General features: G+C 37.9%; 1 protein-coding gene across 2 annotated transcripts in view; it reads left to right on the top strand.

Annotated features, from left to right (window-relative positions):
- The window catches only part of LOC145467316 (protein sidekick-1-like), a 79997-nt gene that overhangs the window by 60372 nt on the left and 1685 nt on the right, over nt 1-17940 (top strand). Inside the window, exons 12-25 of one of the 2 annotated variants that reach the window (XM_081450859.1) lie at nt 187-483; nt 776-1075; nt 3699-3998; nt 7226-7522; nt 8720-9016; nt 9758-10057; nt 10333-10632; nt 11772-12071; nt 12787-13083; nt 13546-13842; nt 14609-14893; nt 15460-15562; nt 16143-16375; nt 17107-17334. In XM_081450859.1, the coding sequence (XP_081306985.1) occupies nt 187-483; nt 776-1075; nt 3699-3998; nt 7226-7522; nt 8720-9016; nt 9758-10057; nt 10333-10632; nt 11772-12071; nt 12787-13083; nt 13546-13842; nt 14609-14893; nt 15460-15562; nt 16143-16375; nt 17107-17334 (3834 nt within the window). The remainder of the gene's footprint in view (nt 1-186; nt 484-775; nt 1076-3698; nt 3999-7225; nt 7523-8719; nt 9017-9757; nt 10058-10332; nt 10633-11771; nt 12072-12786; nt 13084-13545; nt 13843-14608; nt 14894-15459; nt 15563-16142; nt 16376-17106; nt 17335-17940) is intronic. The other variant, XM_081450858.1, reaches the window with a different exon arrangement.

Genomic DNA, 17940 nt, shown 5'->3' with positions numbered 1-17940 from the left:
ACAACTTAGGAAGGCTCTTTAAACACGTTTTCTTCAAGATTGCTTTTTATTTACGTCAAAGCAGTTGACGCAAAAATGTTATGATACAAAAAAAAGGAAATATATAGCTTAGACAAAACATAAAATTTATTCTTGTTAGCTTGCATTATTGGCTTACAAAAATCTTGTTTTGGACTTGTCTATCAGAACCTGATGGTACTCCACAAAATGTGAAAGGACAGAACATTAGCTCAACCAGCATCTTAGTCACGTGGGATGCAGTTCCAGCTGATCAACAGAATGGTATCATCACGGGTTACAACATTACTTTCAAGTCACAAACAGAGAATGACGATGGAAATGTTCAAGTAAATGGCTCTGTTCGTCAGACGGAATTGACAAATCTAAACGAATATGTCAACTACAATATCACAGTGCTTGCATCTACTGAGAAAGGAGATGGACCAGCCAGTGATCCAATTGTTGTTAGAACAGACCAGGATAGTAAGTATACTTTTGTATCAAGCTTTCCGTTTGGGTGTTATGGTAGTTTGTTACAGATGTATTCCATTTGATTAAAATACAGATCAGGATAGTAAGTAATTGTTATTTGCAGCCTTTTCTTGTGGTGTTTTGGTAGTTTTTTACTTTTTGATTCTTCTTGATAAAACACTCGTTAGCTCTCATGTGTGGAAACTTTCTAAAACACTTGTGAAATCTCAAGGCCGTTAGGGAAGTCTGGTACTAAAATTTCACAAAATGCTTACAAAAATCTTGTCTCGGACTTGTCTATCAGAACCTGCTGGTGCTCCACGAAATGTACAAGGATGGAACAGCAGCTCAAACAGCATCTTAGTCACGTGGGGTGACGTTCCAGCTGAACAACAGAATGGTATCATCACGGGTTACAACATTACTTACCAGTCACAAACAGAGAATGACAATGACAGTGTTTCAGCTGGTCGTGAAGATCGTCAAAAGGAATTGACCGGTCTAAAGGAGTATGTCAACTACAATATCACAGTGTTTGCATTTACTGTGAAAGGAGATGGACCAGCCAGTGATCCTGTTATTGTTGTTAGAACAGACCAAGATAGTAAGTAATTTATTTTTATCAGGTTTTTTTGGGGATGTTTTGGTAACTTGGTAGTGAGTAAGTAATTTTGTCTGTGGGTGTTATGACTGATTCTCTCACTGTATTGAAACACTCAAGAATACAGTGAATTTATTGTAAAATGTACAGCGATAATATATATAAGTATGTTTTCATGAAAAGTGAGCTGTTCTTTCTGTGACTGTCTGTGTGGCGTCAAATTTTTGAAGGAATACTTGTTGCTTTATGTTAGTTGTTCTTAAATCGAATTATAGATCATCATGCGAATTAGTTGGAAGTTTTTTTTAGCGTTCCCGTACGAAGCCCAGTTTGCACGGGGCCAGAATGTGGAAAAAGCTCTTCGTACGGTAACGCTTGGTACGCAGGCTAGAGGTGTTTCGAGTTTGGGTGAGGTTTTGGTTCAGAGTTTTGAGTATTTTGTAAAGTGTCGACTTAATAAACAGAAGTTACAAAACAGACAGTTACAAGAAAAAAAAACTGATAGGATTTTCCGTCTTAAATAAACAAAGCAAAAAAGAGCTGAACCGGTTGGAGAATGTTCCGTGAAACAGAAGGAAAGTTATAAACCCCCTCACTAACCACCGACACCGACTGTTTTTGTGTATACCAAGCTGGTAGGATCAAATACCCGCAATCCATTTTGCTACACACTAACCCGAGGTTTGGGTAGTAGCCGATCAAACTGCGTGGAAAACGCTATTTATTGTTTTCAGTTGGTACATAGTTATTGGTTTTATTTCAATTTTAATATTGTGGTAGTATTTGCTGTAGGTTTTCCTTCACCCTCCTATCTTTCTCAGGTTTGTTCGATTTAAGAGGTAACGGATTTGCTAGCTCAGGGTTCTCAGAACGCTGAGCAATGTTTATTAAATTTTTAAGTACAAGTGAGAGAAAGCGAGAGAGAGAAATATTGCCACAATACCCAAGCGTATACTGATATCGTGCAAGTTTGGAACTCTTCGGTTACTAACCAGGTCAGTGGATAAAGCTTGAAGATGTTCCTTAAAAAACTGATCCTTCTTACCCATGCAATTTGGTGTTAACGCGTCAACATGACTTCCCTGGAGTCAAAATGTACTAGGCGTTTGGGGATATCATTGTGGTTTTGTTCCCGTAAGCCTGACTGAATATGGTTTGGAAAATGAACTGTTGAAGGTCAAAATTCCTATCACGTAATCTTCTTTATTCTCCTATGGCCCGCGGTTTAAATGTGGCGAAAAGCTTTTAAAATCTGGTAGGTTTTCAATTGTCAGGATGAGATCCTTTGAGACAATCGCGACGGCTACAATTTCTTATTTGGCGTTAAAATAAGCTACTTCTTCGTGCTACTTGTAAATAGGAAAAAAAATTCTCTTCCGCTTCGTCAACATGTTTCGTAACTTTGGAAAATTTTGTTTCGGATAATCAAGTCATGAACGCGCAGTGTTTTTCCTTTTTTTCTCAAACATTCCATAATAAGGTAGGATTTGATTTTGTAGGATTGCTGACAACTGTATCTTGTTAGATCATTACGAATTTTGATAGAGCAATGGTTTCAAAATCACTACTGGCATATCGTTTCTGAAGCATGTACTAGAGTAACACGTATATGATAGAGAGGAGGCAATTGTTAACAAACATAATTCACGGTCTCATCATTAACGGATTCAAGCCGTGGACGGTGACACGGTACTAAAGGTTAATTACGTTCGTATAGTGTGATCGTCCGGGTGAGGGTAGTTCTGAAAAGAACTGTTGTTGGTGACTGGCGTTTCTACAACCTGAGCGAAAGTCATCTTCAGAGTCAAGTGAATAGTGTTTGTCAGTCGATGATGTTATAAGTCGAGTCCGTTGAACGTGATTGGTCAGTCTAGCCATGATGGTATTGGCTAAAAAACTCGAGTAAAGTTTGTCATCAGTCGTTGGTCGGTTTCGATCCGTCTATTGTTTGTTAAATTAATCGGATTTTGGTCCGTCTATTGTTAAATTAAGTCGGTCTGCTAGAAGTTCGTTTGTCGGTTTCGTTTCCGTCGAGGAAAAGTCGTTTGTAAGGCGCCGGTAGTTGCTGACATCTGTTAAGAGGCGTTTGTTAGAGATACATGTAATGCGATTTCATTTTCTAGTGGTGTCCCTCTTACGTGTACAAACCCCTGGTCTAACACTGCAAATATCATCTATTAATTAGTTAATTAGTCTGTTATTTTTCTTAAGTGATAAATTAGTCAGTTATTTTAGTTAGTTAGAAGGTTGGTTAGTTAGGTATTTTGTTCTATTTCATTTAGTTAGTTATTTGCTGTTAGGCGCAATTTGATCGAGTTGGGAAATGCGCCCTAGAAAAATGTAGCTATAATAAGTATTATTAGTGTTTGTTATTATTATTATTATTATTATTATTATTATTATTAATTTCGTAAAGTAATAATTTCGTAGTGTGACATGTTACCTTGTACCTTGTTGGTATACAGATTAAGTAATTAAAATAGACAGGAACATACAAAATGATTATGATAACCACTAAAGAAGAAGACTGTTAATAACTGCCCTCACAACATTTACACATATATGTACGAAAGCTCAACCAACCAATCATGCTAAGCGGCTAGCTTGTTTTGAACTTTTACATCAGAACCTGATGGTGCTCCACAAAATGTGAAAGGACAGGTTCGCAGCTCAACCAGCATCTTAGTCATGTGGGATGAAGTTCCAGCTGATCAACAGAATGGTATCATCACGGGTTACACCATTACTTACCACTCACAAACACAGAATGACAATAACATTGTTCCAGCTGGTGCTGAAGAAAGTGAAAAGGAATTGACCGGTCTAAAGGAGTTCGTCAACTACAATATTACAGTTTTTGCATCTACTGTGAAAGGAGATGGACCATCTAGTGATCCTAATATTGTTGTGAGAACAGACCAGGATAGTAAGTAACTACTTGTTTCTTTTCAATTAACATTCGTTCCATGCAATCAATATACTCTGTCAGGAACTCCTTTAATAAACTATGACTGTCATACTAGCTATGAAACTACAACGACAACGGTAACCGGGCCTGCGTTGGCCCAGCATGCAATGGGCCTAAGCCCAGTCCTAAAATACAATACTACAACTCCCATCTGTGAAAAAAAGCTTTTCGTGCTCACATGAGAGCTAAATAGCTTGTCATCTCAAAGTTACTAGTTAAGAGACTAGAGTGCACGTTCAGTGCTGCTGAGAGACGTGATGGCATAATGGTCAGCAGAGTGACAGCTCGGATCGATCAGTCTTGTTTTGAGCACTGGCCAAGCCATTGTGTTGTGTTTCTAGAGACGGCGCTCTTCTCCTATGATGCTTGTCTACACCCCTGAATTCTTGACAATTGATGAACTGTGAGAACAGTCTAAAAAAATGCAGGGGGATTACCTACCATAGACTACCTTCCCACTTAGGGCGAGTATTTGTGATTCTTGTAGTTGCTTCATGCTGTAAAAACTCTTATTAAGGACGGTGCCTACTTTTGTTAGTGCGCACACGTTCTACACATCATGCAAGGCGTGGTTTAAGCGCCATGCGCGCACTTGAGTTGACAATGACACAATCAACTACGCTACCGTGTAAGTACACGACTAAAATGAAAGCAAAATTTTCCTGCTGTGACCAAATCAAGTTTATTGACCCTCTACTTAAACCAGGAACACCAGAATAGCAGCATATCGATAACCACTAACTGTTAACGGCTTCCAGCTGAAAAACTATCTCTTATCTGTCGAAAATTAAACTGAAATCCAAATGTAAACATGTACCTGCGGATGACGTAGTACGCGAGCGAAGCAAGTGATATTTAATTGAATAACATTTAGCTTCTTCTTTTCATTGAACAGCTCTAACTTAATTTTTCATGTCCGTATATTTTTTTCGCTCATCTTTGCTTTCGTTAGATGTTAGAATAGTGTATTAGTAACAGTAGTAGTATTGTATCTGTTAGTTATATTATTTGCAAATAACACTCATGTGCGCTTCGAATTCGTCTTTAATTCCAACGATTCACTTAAAACCAAAATAACAAATACATAAATTAATAAATACGAACTTAAACTTAAATAAACTGAAAATACAACAATACGAAAAACAGCAAAAAATAGAAAGGAAAAACGAGATTACTTACAAGATCTGTACGGCACTCCGGATTTGACAACGACTGAATACAAATAAAAAAACTATAACGCTTTTAAACGGAATTTTGAACTAAAAGAATAAACTTAACGAGGTTACGTGATAAACAATAGACGATTACATAACACAACGTGCAAAAACTAATTTGCATTTAAAACTGCACAAAAAAGGTACGCAAAAAGTTAACCTTTAACGACAAAGACAAAACAAAAAAGAAAAGGCGACCAAAAACGGAAAAATTTAACTCTCGTGGCTACATTATTATTATTATTATTATTATTATTATTATTATTATTATTATTATTATTTTTGTCCCTATTAGTAATATCATTTTTATTTTGGATGAACTCCTGTTAAAAAGGTTGTTATATTGTTAGTATAAGTAATCATACGGTTTCGAGTTCAATTTGGAATTGATATGCACGAGTGAGTTTTTCAAAAAGCTGAAATTGCACAAGCCGCTTCGGCGTGTGTAATTTCAGCTTTTTGAAAAACTCACAAGTGCAAATTAACTCAAAACTGAACGAGAAAAACCGTATGATTACTTAATAATATAAACATGAAAAAATTCGCGCGGAGGAGGTGCCGGAAGATCTTTCTTGAAGCCATTTTTTCTCCTTCGAGAAAACTTTTTTCAAAGTTTCAACACAAAATTTTCGTCATCATTTTACGTGATATCATTTTCTTAGAAAAGTTCCTATTGTCTTTCAGTCAATCATAATCCAGAATTTCGATGTGTAATTGGCACTGGTGTTACACTTTTTGCACTGATGTTACACTTTTTGCACTAGTGTTACACTTGAACTGCACTGCTCTTAGCCAATCAGAATCAAGTAATTTTTTCATGTGTATTATTAGTGTTGTACCCAATGTTGACTGGTACTGTAATTTGTAATTTGTAAGTAGTGATAATGGTGATGTAAGTAAATTAAGTTTTTGTAATAAGTAATAGAGTGTAGTATTAAACAAGTGCGAGATACGCAAATGTTTTGCTTACTGGGGAGGTGACAGGATAAAATATAACGGGCACCGTAAAAGTTTCCATAAAAGATCAATAACTTTAAAAAAACACATGGTTACCCCTACATTTTATGTTATGAAATGGAAGTTATTAGTTTCTGGATGTGGGCAAAAGGTATTTAAACTATATTTTAGCTGAACCAGAGGAAGGCTGTCAGAGGGGCTAAAAGCGCTTTAGCAACAATTTTGTTATTAAAAACATACCAAAAATGGTTTTTATGTCACCATTTACCATGTGAATGTGTTTGCTTTTCTGTATGTGAAGGTGAATTCTAAGGAAATCTGTGAAGAAATATCCTTTCCTTCTTTTTTCAGAAAAATGCTGATGTCAGCATTTTTGTTGAGATCCAAGGCTAATTATCGCGAAAAAATGCCCGCCTACCCTAATATTTCTTTGTGGATTCCAATAGCCCTTGTAAAGATCTACTTTTTCTGCGTGGTCCAAATCTGACGCAAAAACCTTTGTATTTAGTAGGCACCGTCCTTAAGCTCTAGCAATGTTGGTCATTTTGGCCGGAGTGCGCACCTTCCCCTTTTAAGCCTGTAAGAGATGCTTGGTGTAAATTTCAGAAATGGTCACTTACATGTAACAAGAAAATGACACAAGGCGGCTGCTTTCTCAAGCTTAAAGCATTTTAAATGTCAATCTATTCGCAAAAGGAAATTTCAGTAGTGCTAGTCTCTTTTACATGCACCTTACCCACCATTGATGTTACCTTTACCTCTCAGTTTTCTTACTGATAGCCTTGATTCATGTTGTACTTTTCTCAAGTAAGTGACGTCGGAAAGGCTTAATGACCCTTGATAACCATCGTTATTTACTTTACAGAGATACTTCAGCCTACTCACTTTCTTTGCAAATTAACTTAATTTGCAGAGAAAGTGAATAGGCTGAAGTATCTTCGTAAAGTAAATAACGACAGTTATCAAGGGTCATTAAGCCTTTAGTAAACTTGGTTTTACATTTTTTTACGTCAGAACCTGATGGTGCTCCACAAAATGTGAGAGGACAGAACAGCAGCTCAACAAGCATCTTAGTCATGTGGGATGAAGTTCCGGCTGAACAACAGAATGGTATCATCACGGGTTACGCCATTACTTATCACTCACAAACAGAGAATGACAATGGAAATGTTCAAGTAAATGGCTCTGTTCGTCAGACAGAACTGACAAATCTAAACGAATATGTCAACTACAATATCACAGTGCTTGCATCTACTGAGAAAGGAGATGGACCAGCCAGTGATCCAATTGTTGTTAGAACAGACCAGGATAGTAAGTAATATTTCTTATCGCGAATTTTTGGTGTATGTTTTGGTAATTCCGTAGTTAATAGAGTTTCCTATCAAGCTCTCCTTTTGGTCGTTATGGTAATTTTTGACTCATGCCATTTCACTAAGAGACTTCGGGACTCTGGTAAAACGAAGTGACATGTTAAAGTTTTTTATAGGTTTAAGTAACTGACCACATTGTAGAACGCTAGAGATGTTTGTTATTCAGTTTTAATGAAAATTTGCGCACGTCTTGAGAACACAGCTCGGTAGTTGTTGTTTGTACTTCATTTGTTTTGAGATTTAATGAGCATCCCAAAGGAATTCTGTCATATTGAGACAGTATGACATAGAATGTCAAAAAATGCGCCACACTTGGAAAATTGCGCCCAACTATGTCATATTGAGACAATATGACATAGAATGTCAAAAAAAATGGATATGTCAATATGACATAGTTTGTATTAATCTGGAAAAACACAGATTCTATCTGATGTTGTAAGTAATAACCTTCAGGTTGTCGTTCTGGTACAGTACGTTTTCTCTTTTTATTTTTTTCCTCCAGCTTCTCAGCGGTCCGGAATCCTAAATCCTTGAATCCGATTGACCTATCGTGTGCGCTCTAGTGGTGCACATTTTCCTATCCGGACCCGAGTATGCATCACTCCTAAATAGCCAACTTTGGCAACTTTTTAAGCTTTTTGTTACACTGCAGAGCAACGTAAAGTGGAAGCATTCAACACTTTGGCAACTTTTCAAGCTTTTTTATCGCTTTTTGTGCCCGGAATGTCTAACACGTGCGTACGCCAGTTTTTACCTGAACTGCTTTAATTAAAACTCAACACGAATGTTTCTTTCAAAGCAATATCGTGGATAAGAAATAACCACGAAGACGTTATTTGTCGGCCTTGCTCATTCCCTATTGGGAAACACTGAGTAAGGCGCGACGCCGCATACTCAAGACCTCGCGCACAGTTTTTTCCAATACGGACCTCCCGGCCGGCAAATAGCAGTTATATACACAATGCATTATTTGTTAGTCATGGTATATGTTCACGATACACAACGAAACTAAGGTTGAAAAGATATACATGTATGACAAATGTAAAATAAACAAACAGGTAGTCAGCATTGTGTAACTAGGCACTAAGGCCCAGCCACATTCGTTACAATATAACTAAACTTTTAACTTCTATATCAGAACCTTTTGGTCCTCCACAAAATGCACAAGGACAGAACAGCAGCTCAACCAGCATCTTAGTCATATGGGATGAAGTTCCAGCTGATCAACAGAATGGTATCATTACGGGTTACACCATTACTTACAAGTCACAAACAGAGAATGACAATGGAAATGTTCAAGTAAATGGCTCTGTTCGTCAGACGGAATTGACAAATATAAAGGAGTACGTCAACTACAATATCACAGTGTTTGCATCTACTGTGAAAGGAGATGGACCAGCCAGTGATCCAATTGTTGTTAGAACAGACCAAGATAGTAAGTAATTTGTATTGTAGTATACGTTTCTTCTGGTTGGTATAGCGGTTTCTTCTTGCAGGTTCATGCAGTCATTATAACACTTGATAACTCTTCAGTGGAGAACGTGTGAATGTTTTTTTTTTTGTTATCCTAGTAAAATCATTCATAATATGAATGTAATTATCTTAAGAGAAATTCCCCACCAAGGAATGCACATTTCAGTGAGGCCAAACTCAAATTTTCCAAATGCCTCTTTTATTTTCACTTGTTTCCGATAAAAATAAGTTACTTGAGATTTTAAACAGCTGTGATTAGGTATGCCTTTAGTGTTTATATGTTTGTTCATATAACTAATCAAAATGAAGCATTTTGACAGATGGAACTCATGGTACTTCCTTGTAAACATAACTTCGGGTTATTTTATTTGTAGTTATGCATTATTTACTCATAGACAGTTTCCCATTATGGTGCCCGCAGTTTCATGTTTCGGATTAGACATCATCCATCGTCAGTTATACAGTGACAAATAAAATGAAAATATGCAATAAATAGTATAACAAAGTGAGATATTAGCAAGAATAATTAATTGTAAAGTATAAGTAATGTTTATGCAAGTGAAACTCAAATTAAATTTCTATATCAGAGCCTAGTGCTGCACCACAAATGTGTGAAGAGAGTGGAAATCTTTTCGTAGGAATCATATATGAAAGCGTATTGACAATTATTGTAAAGTTAACTTGTTTTCAACTTTGCTATCAGAACCTGATGGTGCTCCACAAAATATAATAGGCCAGAACAGCAGCTCAAGAAGCATCTTAGTCATGTGGGATGAAGTTCCAGCTGATCAACAGAATGGTATCATCACGGGTTACACCATTACTTACCACTCACAAACACAGAATGACAATAACATTGTTCCAGCTGGTGCTGAAGAAAGTGAAAAGGAATTGACCGGTCTAAAGGAGTTCGTCAACTACAATATTACAGTTTTTGCATCTACTGTGAAAGGAGATGGACCATCTAGTGATCCTAATATTGTTGTGAGAACAGACCAGGATAGTAAGTAACTACTTGTTTCTTTTCAATTAACATTCGTTCCATGCAATCAATATACTCTGTCAGGAACTCCTTTAATAAACTATGACTGTCATACTAGCTATGAAACTACAACGACAACGGTAACCGGGCCTGCGTTGGCCCAGCATGCAATGGGCCTAAGCCCAGTCCTAAAATACAATACTACAACTCCCATCTGTGAAAAAAAGCTTTTCGTGCTCACATGCTCTGTTTTTTTTATTATTATTTTTTTTTTTTTTTTTTTTTTTTTTTATCAGAACCTGATGGTGCTCCACAAAATGTAACAGGCCGGAACAGCAGTTCAACAAGCATCTTAGTCACGTGGGACGAAGTTCCAGCTGATAAACAGAATGGTATCATCACGGGTTACACCATTACTTACCAATCACAAACAGAGAATGACGATGGAAGTGTTTCGGCTGGTCTTGATGATCGTCAAAAAAATTTGACAAATCTAAAGGAGTACGTCAACTACAATATCACAGTGTATGCATCTACTGTGAAAGGAAATGGACCAGCCAGTGACCGTGTTATTGTTGTTAGAACGGACCAGGACAGTAAGTGATTTTAATTTAAATTTTTTTCTTGTGGTTGTTATGGTGGATTTTGTGGCTGCTTGGTTCTTGTTTGTTAATCACTTTCGAGCTGACCTTTCCTGTGTAGAATTAACTTCTTTCACCAGTTTGAGGCAAAAAAAGTAATAATATCAATGAAAGGAACTTTTTCAAAGAAAATAACCCGTGCACTTTGAAGGACGGCAGAAATTTAAGGTGTTAGAATTTCATAAACTGTTTACATAGTAAGAGATCATATCAGTATAGATGTTTTCTTTTGAAATCAAATCATCACGGGAACACTGGTCAAGGATCGTTTTTTAAACATGAGCTATTGATATTACCCACTATTGGGAGTACAGTCAAGTCGTTGCCGTCTCTTCAGCGACCGGTTGTTAGTCCTAGAAACATGTATTAATATAGTCAGTGTAATACCGCAAACCAGATTTCGGTCAAGTGACCACCTCTGTTAAGCGGCTGGGGTCACCGTTTTGTCGTCCCAACCAGATATTTTTTCGTATAGTTTTCATATTCTGTTAAACGGTCAACGAAAATATGTGTCTGGTGTTCCCAATTAGTGCCTTTTCGCTAGAACGACCAGACACTTTAATAAAGGATATGTATGTAATTATGTATGTGTATGGCTTGGCATTTCTTTATCCTGGTCAGCTGTAGCTGATGAAAGGAAAGAGTGAGAAACTTCAACTAAATAAAGAGTGTACATAAGCACATCAGCATTATCGGTGCCTTTTTTGAAAGCACAATAAGGGGATTGTATCCTGTACTCCAGGGTATCAGTGAACAACCACTTGCTAGGCCATTTGCTTTCGTTCAGGCCTTTTTGTAGTTCTTCCTAGCCGCGCCGCTTTTTTTTTTTTTTTTTTTTTTTTTGTTTCTTCTGGTTGTACGTGAAGAAAATTTTCTTAACGGCTTGGTAATAGACACTTGACCCCAACAAGCTTTATGTTTTCTGTATGTGCATATCACGCATGTACAGTATTCGCGCTACATCAGGCAACTAACGTTAGGCATGCCCTTGACAATTTTAAGAAACAGTTATTTTGGAAGTCTTTGCAGGAATCATATATAAAAGCCTAGTGAAAATCATTGCAAAGTTAACTTGTTTTCAACTTTTCTATCAGAACCTGATGGTGCTCCACAAAATATAACAGGCAACAACAGCAGCTCAACCAGCATCTTAGTCATGTGGGATGAAGTTCCAGCTGAAAAACGGAATGGTATCATCACGGGTTACACGATTACTTACCACTCACAAACAGAGAATGACAATGGGAAAGTTCAAGTAAATGGCTCTGTTCATCAAACCGAATTGACAAATCTAAAGGAGTACGTCAACTACGATATCACTGTGTTTGCATCTACTGTAAAAGGAAATGGACCAGCCAGTGATCCTGTTATTGTTGTTAGAACAGACCAGGATAGTAAGCATTTTTTTGCTGACTGAGTGCATATAAGTACGGTTTAAATAACCAGGAACGGATCAGGTTTTACGAAATAAGTAAATAAGTATCCTTTTACTGAGGAAAGAACATAACAGCAGTACCATCTGGAAACCTGTGGCTTTTGGATTCCTTATCGAAAACGACTTGAGAAATGTTGGTTTTTACGACGGGAGAGAACCCGGAGAGGAAACTTTGAGCCAAAGCTAAAACCAACAACAAACTCAACCCTTATCTGTCGTCCAGTCTGGGATTTAAACTTGGGCCCCATTGTTGGGAAGCGAGTGCTTTGACCACCACTCTATCCCTGGTTGCCATTTTTAAATTTTTAAATTCTAACATTGCTAAGCATTCCATGTTATAACATGGAAATTGTGTACTTTAAAAACTCAACAAGATTTCCGTAAAATGGTCATTTTCAGGCTTCAACTAAAGGATTCAGGTAAAGCTTGTCACCAACCTCCCCTTTACCCTCCGATGAAATGTTCTTTTGGATACGCCCTGTCTGCAAATTAATACAAGTACTGCACTGAGCTTCAAAATTAAATTGACACCTAAAGGCTAAATAAAACCGGTCGTAGCAAATGTTAGTCCAAAGACATGTTTGATTGATGTACATGGGGAAGTGGCTCCTGGCAGAAACAGTATAACTTCTTGTTCGCTAATGAAAAAGTATTCTTTCTAATTACCTTTTCAGGACCCAGCGCTCCTCCCCAGGATTTACAGTTAAAAGACACAACTTCCTCTTCACTTTTAGTCAGGTGGAATGAAGTTCCAGCTGCAGACAAGAATGGTATCATTATTAGCTGTACGGTGAGCTATCAGGCGATCAGTTCTTTACTGGTTGAAAACTTAACAGTCTACTTTCCGACACGTGAGGTGAATCTAACTGGGCTGATAAGGGATATGAACTACAGTGTCAGGGTTTTGGCGTCTACCGGCAAGGGCGATGGAAACTACAGCGATCCTGATTTTTTTGTTACAAACCAAGATGGTAAGTTAGTATTCAGATTTCCATCAAATTACCCGCCCAACATGAACCCTACGATGGCAAAAAGAGGCCACAACTTGAATGTCTTGAGGAAAGCAGAGATAATTTACGTCTTCAACACGGTGAGCAAGCACCATTTTTTCACTCCACGAAGAGCAAACAGTGCGATCTGCGAGCTCTCTAAAGATCGCTTTATGCTCGTGTTTACTCTAAACGAATTTTAGAGAGCATCAATCGACTGCGTATAGTTGGCACGTGTTCATTTTGAAAATTTGCCAGTTTCAAGACACTCGTGGAAGGTAGTGTGATCATCCGAAACTTTGCAAGAAACTCCATTTTTTTCCTATGTCGTTCAGAATAAGGCTTCAGTTCTTCTTGGACGTTATCTATAACTCTTACATTGTGTTTATTGAAGTTGCGATTTCATCATTGTTACTCTCTTATTATCGATTCTTCTATGTTCAGTGCCCAGTGCTGCTCCTCAAAATGTGAGAGGACAGAACACGAGCTCGACCAGCATTTTAGTCGCATGGGATGAGGTACCAGTCAATGAACAGCGCGGTAATATCCGCTATTATACAGTAATTTATATGGAGACACAGGGAGGTGCAGAGATGTCGAAACGGGTTGATTCATCCACACTTAGTGTTGAGTTAACAGGTCTTAAAAGGTACGCGAAATACAGTATCCAGGTGTCAGCTGCAACTGTGAAAGGCGATGGTCCAGCCAGTGTTCCTGTCACTGTCAGCACGAAGCAAGGCAGTGAGTAGACCAAGTACACGAAAGCATATTACATTTGTGAGGTAGTTAGAATAAATCACCTAGTAAAGAAAGCCTGTGTTTATCACAGACGCAGAGTTGGGATGATTGGTTGGTTTTAATTAATTCCCCAGTTTAAGGTGTCACTGATGTAGAAACACTTGGTTTTGTAACCATCCATATCCGTCCTGCAAGTAAATGAAGATGGCAAGATAGTAAAAGAATAACATTTGCAATAAGTAATAAGTGAGGGTAGAGGTCTGGGTCTGCGAAGTCCAATTAGGTGAAGCATTCTTTTGACAGAAATGAGGCCACAATAGACAATACAAAGTGTATCAACCGGCGGTTGCTCTCGATTGTTCTCGATAATGTGCTTATTTTTCAGTTAACAAAAATGGACCCCATAATTGTTTACAACTAAAGCAATTTGGAGATAATAATCACATTATTTCGACGTCATGAGGTTATCAATGACTCACATGTGCATACGACGATTCTGCATGTACATACCAACCACGTCGTGCCATTTTTAACGAGTATCATAAAAGGAGAGCGTTTCTACCTTAGCACCTATACTCGTTAAGATGCATACAGGAAAAGCCCCCGTCTCTTTTATTACGACTAGAATTCAAACCAAGGAGGGGCACATGAAGCAAGTATCTGAAGAACGTACTGTAATAATCTTTAAGTCGACATTGGTCGGCCAAATGAACTTAAACCTACTTGTACTTTATTAACAAACGCTTACTGAAATTTTTGCATATTGCAGTACCTTCTAAGGCTCCTGTATTAACGATTGTTACGGTACTGAACAGTACTAGTGTCGAGTTGGAATGGCAGCCGGTACCTGAGGAGTTTAGGCATGGTATCATTACAAAGTACGTCATATTTTACACGGTTGAGAAAGAGACGGGCGAAAAGGAAGTAGCTGCATCCCTTCTGAAAGCAGTTGTAAATGGGCTCAGACAGTCTAGAACATATTCATTTCGAGTTCAGGCTGCAACGGTGAAGGGTGCAGGTCCTGCAAGCAGTCCTAAAAATGCAACAACTGAAGGTGAGGATATAGCTCCTTTTCACAAACACAGCAAATAGCAATTTTAACAAAAATTCAGATGCACATAATGATGTACATGTACAATATTGTTTTGAAATTTAGCGAAACATCTAAATAACAGTTAGCAGGAGGTGAACTGTTCAAAAGAAGTGATGCAAGCAACACCCGTGGTAACATTATCCGGGATCCGGGGAAGAACTGGTCACCATACTTGTCTAAAAATAATTTTAGAAGGATTACTTCGTGAATATGGCCCATGTAGGGGATTAACTCTTCCACCCTTCATCTTCTCTTGTGTATGTTGAATATGGGCTCGGAAAAAAACGATAAACTTCCAAGCGTCAGTTCCTCTCGAAATTTCACCTTGCCAGATAGTATTTCAACGCTCTAGTCAGAGAACGCTTATATATTTTCCATCAAACTAATATACCTACCTTCGGTTTTTGTTTTTTTTTTTGTTTTTTTTTTCTTTTTTTGTTTTTTTTTTTTTTGGTGTTGTTGTTGTTTTTGTTTTGTTTTGTTTTGTTTTTTGTTTTCTTTTCTTTTTTTCTATATTGTTTTTTCAGACCCACCGACCGCTCCGACGCCTCCTGATGGCAACATTGGAACAACAGAAGTATCCGTTCCCTTTAAAACTAAGAAAGAGTTAAGTAATGGCAAACCAGTCAGGTAAGTGTTTTAAAATTTCGTCTTCAGTTGCCCTGTAACGCAGGCTGTGCTAAGCTTCATTGGTTATATACTTCAGCAAAGCCGGGCTTTGCGTTACGATTTTCTATTTTGAAGAATAAAGGACATAAAGTTACTAGCCTTGGCAAAGACTACTAGCTGGTTAATATTTTATTTCAAAGTTTAAAACAAACTTTCTGGAAGCAGTTGGGAACCAACTTTAATTTTCAATAACTCAAGGTAACTTTGAATTCCCTTTTAAAAGTTTGAAAAATATTTCATTTTAACATGTGATCATTGCTTCAAAATAAAAAATGGTGGCGGTCACAGAGCTCGTTTTTGAGTTTCTAGCACCTAAATCTAAAATGAAAGGTGTGGCAGGTTGTACTGTAGCTATAGTAACCTGCTAGGTCAAGAAAATGACCAAATGGTGTTCAGCATCGATTGAGCATTCGTTTTATAGCAATTTTGTAGGAAACTGATAACAGTGTAGTAATAATCCGTCAGAGTATGACTGCTACAAAATGCGGGATACTATTGCCAGCCATCTTATGTGAAAATACCTTATTACACTCTTTTACAGCTTTTATCAGATGATCGTCACACCCTTAACTGACGGGCAAAACCCAGGAAAATCATCGGACACGCAATACATTAAAGTCATGCGAAATTACGATAACCAAGTGAACGGAGAATCTTATATTACGGCTGAGTTCGCCAACGATCAGTTAAGGACATCATTTCCTGTTGGTGACGGGAAGTATTATTCTAGAGATGGTGTTACTGAAGCTAAGAGAAAGCGCAGAGAAACATCATGTGAGTCAGTTCACATCTGATGGCGTTCAATTTACTATTCATAAGAACGTATATATTGACTTGAGATTACGCTGGCTAACATTTGAGATTTTCACCCCCAACCTGTAAGTCAAAAACCAAAAACACTAAAAATTGAAAGAAGAGTTTATTGGGAAAAAAAATGAAATGAAAGCCTGGAACAACAGGTTTTCATAAATGATCTGCTTTGAGATTAAAATTGATCAGAGTTACTAGAGATCGTAATTGGCAAAATATACCTTTATTGCAAAGTAGCAAAGTACCACCCCCTTATCAAAATAGTCTTTCACACGAGCAACGAGCACGTGTCCCCTTAAAGAACATAAACAGAGATTTATTAACAGACTCCACTGTATCCTAAGATGGTGTCAAAATTCGGACAATCCCCGCTTAAAATATAAAATAATAATATAAAATAATTCATAATGTTGAAGTTTAATAAGCTGGACTTAAACAGTAAATAGTGAACCGTTTGTTTGTTGGCTTGCTTGTTTGTTGTTGGTGGTGGTGGTGTTGTTGTTTGTTTGTTTTGCGTTATTGCGACTTCAGTGCCATCATTTCAGTTTCTTCCACCAGCACCAGGAGGGTCCCTTTAATATATAAAAGTCAAGATACATTTTTCTAGACTTGGGAGGGCTTCATTTTGTCAGTTATTATAGGAACACCCACAGAATTGATTTAATCCCGGGGTGCCTCTCCGTCTTTTCTTTCAGCTTTCTTCAGGTATAAAAACGGAAAGCTTGAAGAAGGCACAAGATACGCTGTCTTTCAACGATCTTTTGACGAAGATGGTGATTATGAAAATGAGGGATTTATTACGTTTACCACCAAAGATGATGGGATCCCGACAACAACTTTGATATTATCAATAGTGATTGGGTTACTTGTTCTTGTGATCGTGGCCGGTGGGATTGTGACGTGGCGACGGTTACATCCTAGTGGTGAGTTTTAACTTTTATATCTGTATACAGTTCAACCCCTATTACACAGCCACTCTCGGGAAAATGGCCGGGAAAATGGATAATGGGTGCTTGAAGGGGGCTGGTCACTTAATAGAGGTAAAAATAGAAAAGCTCTCATCCGGACTTTGATTACTGGCCGCGTAATATATAGGGGTTAACTTTAATGGGTGGCCGCTTATTAGAGGTTCGACTGTAGATATTTTTAATATTGCATTTGATGATTCAGCTTTCTTGTTTCACCTAACAGTATCGTAACTAAGAAGCCAGGTGAGAGTAATAATAAAAATCATTACCTAGCTTGGAGCTAAAAAACCAAATACAAACAGAACAGCCTTTAAGTTACGAGCTTTCACCCTGAGCATGACGCTTTGTCATGCTTGCGGGACTCAATGACCCCAAGAGCTATGCCGCCTAGAACCTCCTCTGGCCCTGGCAGATTGGCCATGTTGGACTGGTGAAAGGAGAGAAACTTGACAAGTAACATCCTCTCGTCCTCCTGGTTGAGGAATGGACCTAGCATAATGCATCCTTCCCTTAGCAGGAAGGAAGGAAGCAACTAGCGAAGAAAGGCAGGCAGACAGGCAG

Source organism: Orbicella franksi, chromosome 14 (genome assembly GCF_964199315.1).
Source record: "Orbicella franksi chromosome 14, jaOrbFran1.1, whole genome shotgun sequence".
In the NCBI taxonomy this organism is placed as follows: Eukaryota; Metazoa; Cnidaria; class Anthozoa; order Scleractinia; family Merulinidae; genus Orbicella; species Orbicella franksi.
Note: the sequence above shows the minus strand (reverse complement) of the source record. Positions and strands in the feature narration are given on the sequence as shown.